Source organism: Helianthus annuus, chromosome 17, assembly GCF_002127325.2.
Source record: "Helianthus annuus cultivar XRQ/B chromosome 17, HanXRQr2.0-SUNRISE, whole genome shotgun sequence".
In the NCBI taxonomy this organism is placed as follows: Eukaryota; Viridiplantae; Streptophyta; class Magnoliopsida; order Asterales; family Asteraceae; genus Helianthus; species Helianthus annuus.
Genome location: NC_035449.2, coordinates 101651879 through 101664510, shown reverse-complemented (window position 1 = coordinate 101664510; position 12632 = coordinate 101651879). Strand labels below are relative to the sequence as shown.

The 12632-nt window shown below is 38.5% G+C and overlaps 1 protein-coding gene across 1 annotated transcript; it reads right to left on the bottom strand.

Moving 5' to 3' along the window:
- Nucleotides 1-5017: 5017 nt before the first annotated feature.
- LOC110924749 lies at nucleotides 5018-12350 on the bottom strand. The gene is made up of 2 exons (XM_022168741.1): nucleotides 10484-12350; nucleotides 5018-5025 (listed from the first exon to the last, which is right to left on the bottom strand). The coding sequence occupies exons 1-2, from the start codon at nucleotides 12348-12350 to the stop codon at nucleotides 5018-5020; spliced, it is 1875 nt and encodes a 624-aa protein (XP_022024433.1).
- Nucleotides 12351-12632: the final 282 nt, after the last annotated feature.

The following is a 12632-nucleotide window of genomic DNA, read 5'->3' as shown; positions in this document are numbered from 1 at the left end:
GAGACAAACCTTCCATCTCTATCAGAGATAATTGAGAGAGGCACTCCATGTCGTGCAACAATCTCTCTCAGATATATCTCAGCAAGTTTGCTCGTGTTGTCTTTTTCCTTGATTGGCAAAAAGTGTGCAGATTTCGTTAAACGGTCTACAATTACCCAAATTGTATCGTGACCTTTGGGCATCCTTGGTAATTTCGTTATGAAGTCCATCGAAATCTGTTCCCACTTCCATTGGGGTATTTCAGGTTGTTGCAAAAGACCTGAAGGCTTCTGGTATTCAACCTTTACCTTGGCGCAAGTTAAACATTTGCCAACATATACCGCTACATCGCCTTTCATTCTTGGCCACCAATAGAAATCCTTAAGATCTTGGTACATCTTATCCGATCCTGGATGCATCGAGTACCGTGACTTGTGAGCTTCATCAAGAATAACATTTCTCAAACCACCAAACAAGGGAACCCATATTCGTTTCATGAAGCACAACGTTCCTTCCCCGTTTGGTACCAATTGCTTCTCCATCCCACGGAGATATTCATTCTCAATATTCCTTTCCTTAAGTGCATCTCTCTTCGCGACACGAATGCGCAACGAGAGGTCCGTTTGGATGATCATTTCCAAAGCCCTAACCCTTATGGGCTTGATCCTTTCCTTCCGACTTAGGGCATCGGCGACCACATTCGCCTTCCCTGGGTGATACTTAATCTCACAGTCATAATCATTCAACAGTTCAAACCAGCGTCTTTGCCTCATGTTAAGCTCTTTTTGATCGAAAATGTGCTGCAGACTCTTGTGATCAGTGTAGATTGTGCATCGCGTGCCATATAAGTAATGTCGCCAGATTTTTAAAGCAAACACCACCGCACCCAATTCTAAATCATGCGTGGTGTAATTTTTCTCGTGGACCTTCAACTGGCGAGATGCATATGCTATAACCTTCTGATGTTGCATTAGTACACATCCCAAACCTTGACGCGAGGCGTCGCAATATACCACGAAGTCGTCCGTGCCTTCGGGTAGAGATAAGATTGGTGCGTCGCAAAGTTTGTTCTTCAACAACTGAAATGCCTCTTCTTGCTTGTCTCCCCAATCAAACTTCTTGTCCTTTTGGGTAAGGGAGGTCAAAGGTTGAGCGATTTTCGAAAGATCCTCAATGAACCTGCGATAATATCCTGCCAAGCCTAAGAACTGTCGAATCTCGGTTGGCGTCTTTGGAGTTTCCTAGTTCTTGATCGCCTCGATCTTTGTGGGATCCACATGAATTCCATTTCCATTAGCTACATGACCAAGAAACTGAACTTCGCGTAACCAGAACTCGCACTTCGAGAACTTCGCGTACAACTTCTCCCTTTTTAGCAGCTCTAGAATAGTTCTTAAGTGTTGCTCATGTTCTTCTTTCGTCTTCGAGTAGATCAAAATGTCATCAATGAACACAATAACGAACTTACCGAGGTACGGCTTACAAACTCTGTTCATCAAATCCATGAATACAGCTGGCACGTTTGTCAGACCAAATGGCATAACCAGGAACTCGTAATGTCCATAGCGAGTCCTAAAAGCAGTCTTGGGAATACTTTCCTCTTGTATCCTTAACTGATGATATCCTGATCGAAGGTCGATATTTGAGTAGAAACTTGAACCTTGTAACTGATCGAACAGGTCATCGATCCTTGGCAAGGGATATCTGTTCTTGATTGTCAACTTGGTCAGCTCCCGGTAGTCGATATACATGCGAAAACTACCATCTTTCTTCTTAACAAACAAAACTGGAGCTCCCCAAGGCGAGAAGCTTGGTCTGATAAATCCTTTGTCTAACAGCTCCTGAAGTTGCGTTGACAGCTCTTGCATCTCTGATGGCGCAAGTCGATAAGGTGCCTTAGCTACAGGCGCGGCGCCTGGGACAAAGTCAATTCGAAATTCGACCTGCCTTTGCGGCGGCAATCGTGGCAAGTCTTCTGGAAAGACTTCAGGATACTCCTTCATGACCGGAATATCTTCTAGTTTCGGCTCAGTGGCTTCTTTTGTCACACCCTGGCTTTTGCGGAAGCGTGGGTTTATTTGGTGTGACTTCTTAATACCATAGCAACAATCACAACATGCTATATGATAAAAATACTTGATGTTCATCCATTAAAATAGTTAAGAGAATGCATTACATATTGTTTTGAAACATCAACCACAAAATGCGTTACAAAACATGACTTGTTCAAAAAGAGTTCATAAGACTCGACGAAAGACTATCAATGACACAAGGATTTGAGACATGCAACTCGTCCAGGAAAGAGTTACACTTCCCAAACCTACGACTCCGGATGACATCCTTATTAAGTACGCAGCTAATCATGCATCACTTGCCAGATCCAAATTAATTCCCTGAAATACATGTAGTTTAAAAAGTCAACAAAAAGTTGAGCGAGTTCATGTGTAAGTCTGTGTGTATAAACCGTTTAATATGTCTGTAAGTAAAAATAGTCCCTGGTATGTAGCAATAAGGAAAAATGATCACCATTGGGTTGCAAATCCAATAGTATATGTGAATGATGCAGGAAGACTCAAACCTAGCAAATTTGTCTCCGGTATGAAGACATAGTCACCACTATGGGCCCCCGGCCTCATGGGTGTGGGCTCGCTACACCCAAATAGATCTATCACTCATGTCCCGTGGTCCTACGATGAGGATTAATGGCCTTAAGTGTCATGCCCACCACTCACTTGATCGCGTAATAAAAACCCCTCCTTAAGCTAATCATACCAATTATAAAATGTCTGAAATAATTTGTAAACATGTATTCCACCCCTGAAGTATAAAACCGAAAACAGTAAAGGAATAGGGGGTCATGAACTCACTGTAGTGCGTCTTGACTCGAATCTTAACTCTTTCCGCTACACGACAACCTACAACGTACTAATGTCTATTAGACGAACGGGCCGTGCCTTGGCTTAGAGTTTAGTGTTTTCATTTGCGTTACTTAGGTATTATTTTGTTAAAATAATAATAATTATTTTAACTTAACTATCGTTCTTAGAAAAATAGTTAGACAACTATTTTGTATCTATTTTCTCGAATATGTTACTAAGTGTTCGGATTCTCGGAAAATTTCGGTAGAGTCTCCTCTATAAATAGAGGTGTCCATGCTTAAGTAGCATATCATTTTCTTTTACATATATTCAATAGTTCATTTTTCAATAACCAAACCGACATATCGACAAACAAAACGTTACATACTTTATTTCAGCTTCATTACTCAAAACCGGACTGTTTTCGAGGATTTTTATAAAATAGTTATCCTTTTCCAAAAATTACCAAATTTTTACAGAATGTCACATATGTTCCAAAATTTATTGTGTAAAAATATCAAAGTCCAGTTTGTTACCCATATTTTATAGAAAATCATCTTCTCGACTGCAATCAGATTTGTTACTTTCTGATTGCAGTTTATGGAAATATTCACTAAAAATTAACCGTAAGTCCGTTTGACGAAATTCCAGTTGGAGGGTTGTCCTGACAAAGGTGTCCATCTACTGTAAAAATTCTATGAGTTGGTTTCACTCAGGTTTCAGGTTATGACTTTGAAAACAACACACTTTTTCTGTAGTAAAAATGCAGCTTGAGCTGCTGTCCAAAAATAGTCTTTTAAAAATAGTAAATGTCTCGAAAAATTACGATTCCAGTGCCATTTGTTTAGTTATTCCAAAATACACATTTTAGGCTTCAGAAAATCCGTTTTTCGATTTAAAATGATCCCGTTACAGCCTGTTGAAGTTGGCTGAAAATTCAACTCAGCAAGCTGTTTACATTGTAGAAGTGACTAAAAACGCGTAAACAAGGACCCTAACCATGGTTTATTGATGAACAAATGTTAAAACTTCAATCATGCTTTAACCAACCCTAAACCATTCAGAGTTCAACCTCACACAACCTTTTTATATATGGTTTTTAGGCAGAATTTTAAGTTCACATTTTAGTGTTTAAGCTTTCGCGTGACAAGAACATTCAACCAAAACATAACAAGAATGAGATGGAGCAAGAGTGTGAAGAGACTTACTACTAGCACAAGGCTAGGGTTGTAATCTTAGGACAAAATGATGGTGAAATGTTGGTGACAAAGCTTGAATCAAGCTTCCTTGGAAACCCTTCAATCTTACACTTCTATGGAGGAACTTCACACTTGAAAGAGAGCTTGTTGGAGAAGAAAATGGAGGATGTGAAGAATGGTGGTGGTGAATTCGGTTATGGAGAGAGAGGGGGGGGTGTGTGAGCCGAAATTAAGGGGGAGGAGAGAGGAGGTTGGGTGTAATCGTTGTAATGATGCACATCTCCTTGGAAACATGCAAATCTAGAACTTAGGGTAATCATACCCAATCTCTTGGCCAATAGAACAAGGATTTTCTTTTCACATAATCTAAATAAAATATTTTACTAATCATGGCAGAAAATCGGTTGGGGGGGGGTAAAGTGTAAATTTTTGTTAATTAGTAGGTAATAAGTTAGAAGGTTAAGGGTATTTCCAAGTATAGTGGGTGTATGTCATGTTTACATCGTGTATAGGGATTTTTATGACCGTAATTAATTTAAAATGATAAAATAATATTTCTGACAATATTTTCATGTCTCGGGTAATGTCTGGTTGTTCGGTTTCGCATCGTTCAGTTAAAGCGTTTAATTGTCCCGTAAAGCGTCTTTTGTGCATCTTTTTGTAAAGAAATTAATTCCAACACTTAGGAAAGTGTCCAGGACCATTTAGTCAATACTCTGTATAATATGAGTGTGTTAAAAGCTGAATTGTTACTAAAAATGCGTAATTCTGTAATTAAATTGCGTTTTAGGCACTTTCCGGCACTCAAACTATCACCTAGTGACATAGTCTTATGGTTCTCACTTCCCTACACTCCATACTGGTGTAGTGTTTTATCTCTGGCTCACACTGGCCTAAAAATAGTATTTGTCTAAGTGCTGGCTGTCACACCCCAACCGATGGCGGAAACATCGGGATGAGACGAACAAATTGCTCAAAACATCATAACGCTACATGTGACAATAATATTAAATTTCATTTATTATAATTGCAAAGTTTCATACATTGTCATAAAAGGAAGTAACAAACATTAAACATAGTTTATTTCAAAAGTGGGTTTCTAGGCCATCCTAGTCCTTTCTTCAAATCTTGACTTCCTCATCCTGCAGTATGCATTTAAAATAAAGTCAAGAAAACATGTTGGCGAGTACACAAGTTTGAATATAGTATAATATGTTTGAAATAGTTTAACATGCTCAAATCCACGTGACTATATGAGTTCATATTAACAGTTATACTCGTAACGATGATATCTATGTGTTCAAACCAAAGTTTAACGCAATTAACATAGCCTAACCCTAGAAGGGTGGTAACATGAGTAACATAGAATAAACCTAACAATACCCATAATATTATGGGAGGGGCGTTTCTCAACCTATAGCGCTGCCATTGTTAGGGGAGGCTTGCAAAGTTAATGAACACACAGTCATAAATGTTTAACAGTAGCATAACGTGATTAACATGAGTCAAATAGATTCACATGAATTGTGGATTGAGGGTGCAAAAATGTTTAACATAGTGTGTTTGATATAGAAATGCATACAACACCCAAAATGTGATAAAATAGAAAATGGGTCATGTATACTCACCTTAGGTTGCGTTGCGTTTTTCTTGGAAAAGGTTAAAACAAGAGATTGCCCAAGAGAATGTGCACAAGAGATTCACCCTATTAATTTTGAGGATTGTTAAATATTGGGAATTTAGACATTATTTAAATAACAAGGTATTTATAAAAATAATATTAACATTTCTAAAATAACAATCATATGTCTCATTTTTATATTTTGTATTTAATGAAATACATGTCAATTTATTTATAAATAAGTGAGTAAAAATAAATATTGATTTTTTATACTATTAAAATAATATTTCTGATTTTACCAAAGTATTATAAATATTATTACTAAAATTCTGGATTATATAAATAAAAATTCCTGATTATTATGTATTTAAAAATAATAATTCTGATATATATAAAGTAATAATTCTGATTATTATTAATATTAATAATATAGATTAATAATTCTGATTTAAAATAATAAATCTGATTATTATATAGAAAATAATAATTCTACTCTAAATAAAATAGTAAATCTGTTTATTATATAATAATTCTGATTTAGATAAAATAATAAATTTGATTATATATAAAATAATAAATAAAGAATAATAATTCGGATTTAAATAATAATTTAAATAATAATTCTGTTAATTAATTCTGATTTTATATAAAAATTCTGAAAATCTAAAAATAATCTGATTATTTTGTTGTAAAATTCTGATTATTATTAAAAAGAAATAGGAAATAAATTTCTGTTATAAAAATCTGATTTAAAAATATTTATAAATCTGATTAATAATATTAATAATATCTCTGATTAATAAATATAATAATTCTGATTTATTATAAAATAAAAATTCCGATTACATAAAGTAACATTATCAAATAAATTTCTGATTTCACATATGTTATGGTTAACATTACTGATTATAAATAGTAATAATATTTTGATTAAATCTGATTATATGTAATAATAATAATAATAATAGAACTAATATTAAGACTTGACTTTTCTTGTTAACAATAATAATGTAATATCAGTTATGAATCGATAAAACAGGAAGAAAAAAAACATAGGAACGGAAACGGAAACGGAAAGAAAAGAACGAATCGGTACCGGTCGGGTTGTCTTCTCCGGCGACTCCGGTGAAGCTCCGGCAAGGCAGAAGGTTGGGGCTCCGGTGGTTTGCGGGCTTCTTCGGCGGCGAAACAATGACAACGAAAGAGGCCGCGGTTGTCTTCTCCGGCTACGGCAACCCCCGCAAAAGCTTCGTTATTTCCGGCGAAGGTGTGAACGAGTCGGTTACGGTTTGCTTAGGGAATCGGGGTGAAAGGACCGATTGGTTTGAGGTTTGATCGATTTATAAAGGGGATGTAGGCCGTAGGTTACAAACAGGAAAAGTCTCGATTTTCCGGTCACCATGTCAACCGTCGGAGAAGATGGATGGTTTGGGCAGTTTTTATTTAAATCCGCGCATCTAATTAGCGGTTAAATATCATTTAATTCGGATATATAACGGATGTGGCATGCCCGGCCGAGTGGTTAGTCGTTTGTTTGTTAAGCGCATGGTCCCGAGTTCGATCCTTGTTCCGCGCGGTTCAACCCCCCTTTTTTACTAACAGTTAGTCTGACTAACTGGGTTAGTCACTAACTGAGTTTTCTAACTCAGTTAGTGCTGTCCTTTGATAAAATTAACCCAGTTAGCTGATTTAACTGGGTTTTCACTAACTGAGTTAGTTTAACTAACCAAAACTAACAAAATCCTTAAAAATTAAATTTAAAACATTTATTTATTTAATTTTAATTATTAGTTTACTTATTTAAAATATTAATAAAATAATATAAAAATTATTTTAACCCAATTTTGATATTTTCACCGAATTAACGTATAAATTCCCGATTTTTGTACGGTTTAGGGTAATCTCTTGGCAGTGATGAATTTGAAAGCTCAGATTAAGATGTATTTTCACTGTTTTTACGTGTTTAACATAGTTTAACATGTTATCAATTGTTTTGACAATACATAGTATTCAGACACAAATATGAATAAAATAATGCACTTTCATTATGATTTCAAGTCTCGAGTACAATTTGGGAATAAAACCAAATACCACAAAGGTACAACTTACAAAAATAGAAAGTACAAGTAGACTTGCCAAAAATGGAAAGATCGAAAATACGAGGTGTCACAGTCTCCCCTACTTTAGGAGATTTCGTCCTCGAAATCTTAAGAAGAAGACTGATCGAAGAGATGTGGATACTTTGCCATCATGTCACTTTTGAGTTCCCAAGTAAACTCAGCACCACGCTTGCCTTCCCATCGTACTTTTACAATGCGAATTTTGCTGCGTCTGAGCTGCTTGGTACCCTGATCCACAATTTCAACTGGTCTTTCCACGAAATGAAGCGTATCATTGATTTGCAAGTCGTCGACTGGGACATGAAGTCCTTCATCAGCTAGACATTTCTTGAGATTTGAAACGTGAAATGTCGGATGAACGTTACTCAGTTCCTGTGGTAGATCCAGCAAATACGCTACCTTGCCAACTCGTTCGAGGATTTTGAAAGGTCCAACGTAACGAGGGGCAAGTTTACCCTTTTTACCGAATCGAACAACACCTTTCCATAGGGATACTTTAAGTAATACTTGATCCCCAACATTGAATTCCATGGGTTTGCGCCCTTTATCTGCGTAACTCTTTTGTCGATTCCTGGCCTTGAGTAAATTGTCACGGATTTGAAGAATCTTGTCCGTGGTTTCTTGAATAAGCTCAGGACCAGTAAATTGCTTATCACCAATTTCGTGCCAACTGATTGGTGATCGACATTTTCGCCCATATAATGCTTCGAATGGGGCGATTTGAATGCTGGAGTGATAGCTGTTATTGTACGAGAATTCGACCAGAGGCAAATGCACATCCCAACTACCACCAAAGTCAATGACACAGGATCGAAGCATATCTTCGAGAGTTTGAATGGTACGCTCAGTCTGTCCATCTGTTTGAGGATGGAAGGCTGTACTAAGATTTAAATGAGTACCCATAGCTGATTGAAAGGTTTGCCATAGGCGAGACGTGAAACGACCATCACGGTCTGAAATGATGTCACGAGGTATGCCATGACGACAGATGATTTCATCAGTATAGACTCGAGCAAGTTTTTCAACTTTGAAGTCTTCCCGAATAGGTAAGAAATGGGCTGACTTGGTCAAACGATCAACGATGACCCAAATACTATCATTACCAGATGAGGTTCGAGGGAGTTTAGTTATAAAATCCATTGCAATACTATCCCACTTCCAAACAGGAATTTCTGGTTGTTCAAGCAACCCAGAGGGACGCTGATGCTCTGCTTTAACCTTCGAGCAGGTAAGACATTTTGCGACATACAAGGCTATATCATTCTTCATACCCGGCCACCAATAAGATGTTCGAAGATCATGATACATCTTATCAGCACCAGGATGTATTGAGTATTTAGACTTATGAGCCTCGTTCATGATAAATTCACGAAGATTGTCGCGATTTGGTACCCAAATGCGATTAAGATAATATTGAAGTCCGTCTGACTTCGTCACAAGTTGATCCATAGAGGCACCACGGATTTCGACGAGCAGACTTCCTTCGTTAGCTGACGCAAACTTTGCCTCACGAATACAATTGTGAAGGTCACTTGACACTTGAAACAACGCATACGATAGGAATGAGCCTTACGACTCAGGGCATCAGCTACGACATTCGCCTTTCCAGGATGGTAGCGAATCTCGCAGTCATAGTCGTTAAGTAATTCCACCCAACGACGTTGACGCATATTTAGTTCTTTTTGATTGAAGATATGTTGTAGACTTTGTGATCAGTGTATACAACACATTTCGTACCATAGAGGTAGTGACGCCATATTTTTAATGCGAAAAGGACTGCACCAAGTTCAAGATCATGAGTAGTGTAATTTTTCTCATGAATCTTTAATTGGCGAGAAGCGTACGCAATGACCTTGCCTCGTTGCATAAGAACGCAACCAAGACCACGATCTGATGCATCGCAATATACTACGAAGTCATCATTTCCGTCAGGTAGGGTTAAGATAGGAGCATTGCAAAGCATGTCCTTGAGGGTTTGAAAAGCTTCTTCCTGCTCGTGACTCCAAACGAAAGGTTTTTCCTTTTGGGTCAACATAGTGAGGGGAACAGCTATCTTAGAAAAATTTGAGATGAATCGACGGTAGTAACCCGCCAATCCTAGGAATGAACGAATTTCTAATGGGTTTTTAGGTGCGATCCAACTTTTGACTGCTTCAATTTTAGCAGGGTCGACATGAATACCTTTTTCGCTGACGACATGTCCAAGGAATTGGACTTCCTTGATCCAGAATTCACACTTTGAGAACTTTGCGTATAAACGTTCACTTCGCAAAAGTTCGAGTATGAGACGTAAATGACGCTCGTGATCGACTCGAGATTTAGAATAAATTAGAATGTCATCAATGAAGACAATTACGAATCGATCTAAATAAGGTTTGCAAACACGATTCATCAAATCCATGAACACGGCAGGCGCGTTAGTCAGACCAAAAGGCATGACCACGAACTCATAGTGTCCATAGCGCGTTCGAAAAGCGGTTTTTGGGATATCCTCTTCGAGGACACGAAGTTGATGATAGCCAGATCGAAGATCGATCTTGGAGAAATAACTTGCACTTTGGAGTTGATCAAAGAGGTCGTCGATGCGAGGTAGTGGATATCGATTTTTGATAGTGAGCTTGTTGAGCTCTCGTTAATCGATACACATTCGAAACGAACCATCTTTCTTTTTAACGAATAGAACAGGAGCACCCCAAGGAGAGGTACTGGGTCGAATGAAACCCTTGTCAAGAAGCTCCTGGAGTTGGCTGGAAAGCTCTTGCATCTCAGATGGTGCAAGGAGATAGGGAGCTCGTGCAACAGGAGTTGCACCAGGCACAAGGTCGATACGAAAGTCAACTGACCGAGGAGGAGGAGGACCAGGTAAATCCTCAGGAAAAACTTCTGGGAAATCACGCACAACTGGAACATCGCTTACGCATTTTCCTTTGCCCATTTCTTCCACTACGTGGGCTAAAAAGGCAAAGTACTTTTTACGTAAGTATCTATTCGCTTGTGTGCACGACATTAGCTTTAGACCTTTGGAAGGTCGATCCCCATAAACATGTAGGGTATCGCCTGATGGAAGAGGCAAACGAACGTATTTTTCGAAACAGGCAATTTCAGCATGGTTCTTTCGAAGCCAATCCATGCCTACTATGATATCGAAACTACCTAACTCCATGGGTATGAGGTCAATTGAAAAGACATGATCATTCAAAGTGAGAGTACAATTACGAAGAACAGAATCGACACGAATAGACTTGCCATTGGCAACTTCGACTGGGAATGACTTAGGTAGTTTTGAGCGTGTGCATTTTAACAATGGTTCAAATTCTACAGATACAAAACATTTATCTGCACCAGTATCAAATAAAATAGAAGCATACAAATTATTAACGAGGAACGTACCGTTCACGACCTCATTGTCGTTGCGCGCTTGCTGAGCATTGATAACAAATGCATGGCCTTGTGGTGCCTTCTGCTGTAAATCTTGCCTCAATTGAGGACACTGAGGTCGTAGGTGAGTTGGATCCCCACATTTGAAACATGCCCTGACCACATTTTCTGGCTTTGAGTTTTGGGCTGTCGTTGGGTTATTGCGACAGTATGCTGCCAAATGCCCATAACGATTGCAGGAGGTACAGTGTCTACATGGGCTCGTAGTTGGGTGATGAAAGTGGCAAGTGGTGCACTTAGGGTTTGTTCCTGTGTATTGCTTCTTTTCTGGGTTTGCTGGGTTAGGTTTTGGATTTTCAACTGGTGTAACAGCGTTGCAAACTGAGGATTGGTGATTACGCTTCTTTCCCCTATTGTTGTGGGTGATTTGATGAGCGGGTTTTGAGTAGGATGCAGGTTTAGACGCTGCTGCGACTTGTTTATCACGAACTCGATTATTATTCAAACTTGCCGCGAGGCGATACACATCCTCAATATTATCCAACCTGGCCGCCTCGATGGTATCACGCATCGTAGGAGGCAACCCATTAATATATTTCCGAATGGTGCGTTCTATGGTCATCACCAAATGAGGCACGATAAAACACAACTGCTTGAACCGGGTAGTGTATGCAAGGTTTTCATCCCCAACTTGTTTGAGGGTCCAGAACTCTTCTTCTAACTTCTGCTGCTCATGAGGAGGGCAGAATTCCTCCATCATAAGCTGTCTGAGCTCTTCCCAAGACAACGCGTAAGCTAGCTCATTGGATTGAATATTTCTCTCGTTAGTCCACCAGTCTAGTGCCCTGGATTGGAAAACACCAGTGGCACTTCGCACCTTGAGCTCCTCTGGGCATTCACTATTTATGAATGTGACTTCCATGCTGTCAAACCATTCCAACATGGCAGTCACACCATCCTTCCCAGTGAAAGTTTTGGGGTTACAGGCAGTGAAGTGTTTGTAGTTGAATGAGACTGGTTTAGGCTGTACTACGTGAGAATCGCCAGAATGATTGGGAGTGCTGGAGGCTTGAATCTCAGACACTATCTTTGGCACGATTCTGGCAATCTGATTTGCCATGAACGTCAGCATTTTCTTTTTGGAGTTAGCCTTGGATTTTCTGGGAGAGTGAGAGAACTGACGAGATGACGACATCTAGAAATTCAAAACAAGGAATGGATGAGACTTTTAATCATAATGTTTTTGTTTAGGAAAAATTGATTTCATGTATGCATCACATAGCACATTGTTTTTCACATAAATCGTCAAATAGTTTCACATAGAATAACATAGTATTGCACATAGAATAACATGATGTTACACATAGAATATCATGTATGATGAAAGCAAGATAAATTTAGTTTGTTCACGATGGAGTAATTATTAATTGTTTTAGATTGCGATAATAACGTGATTCGTGTTCCCAAACTTGAAATG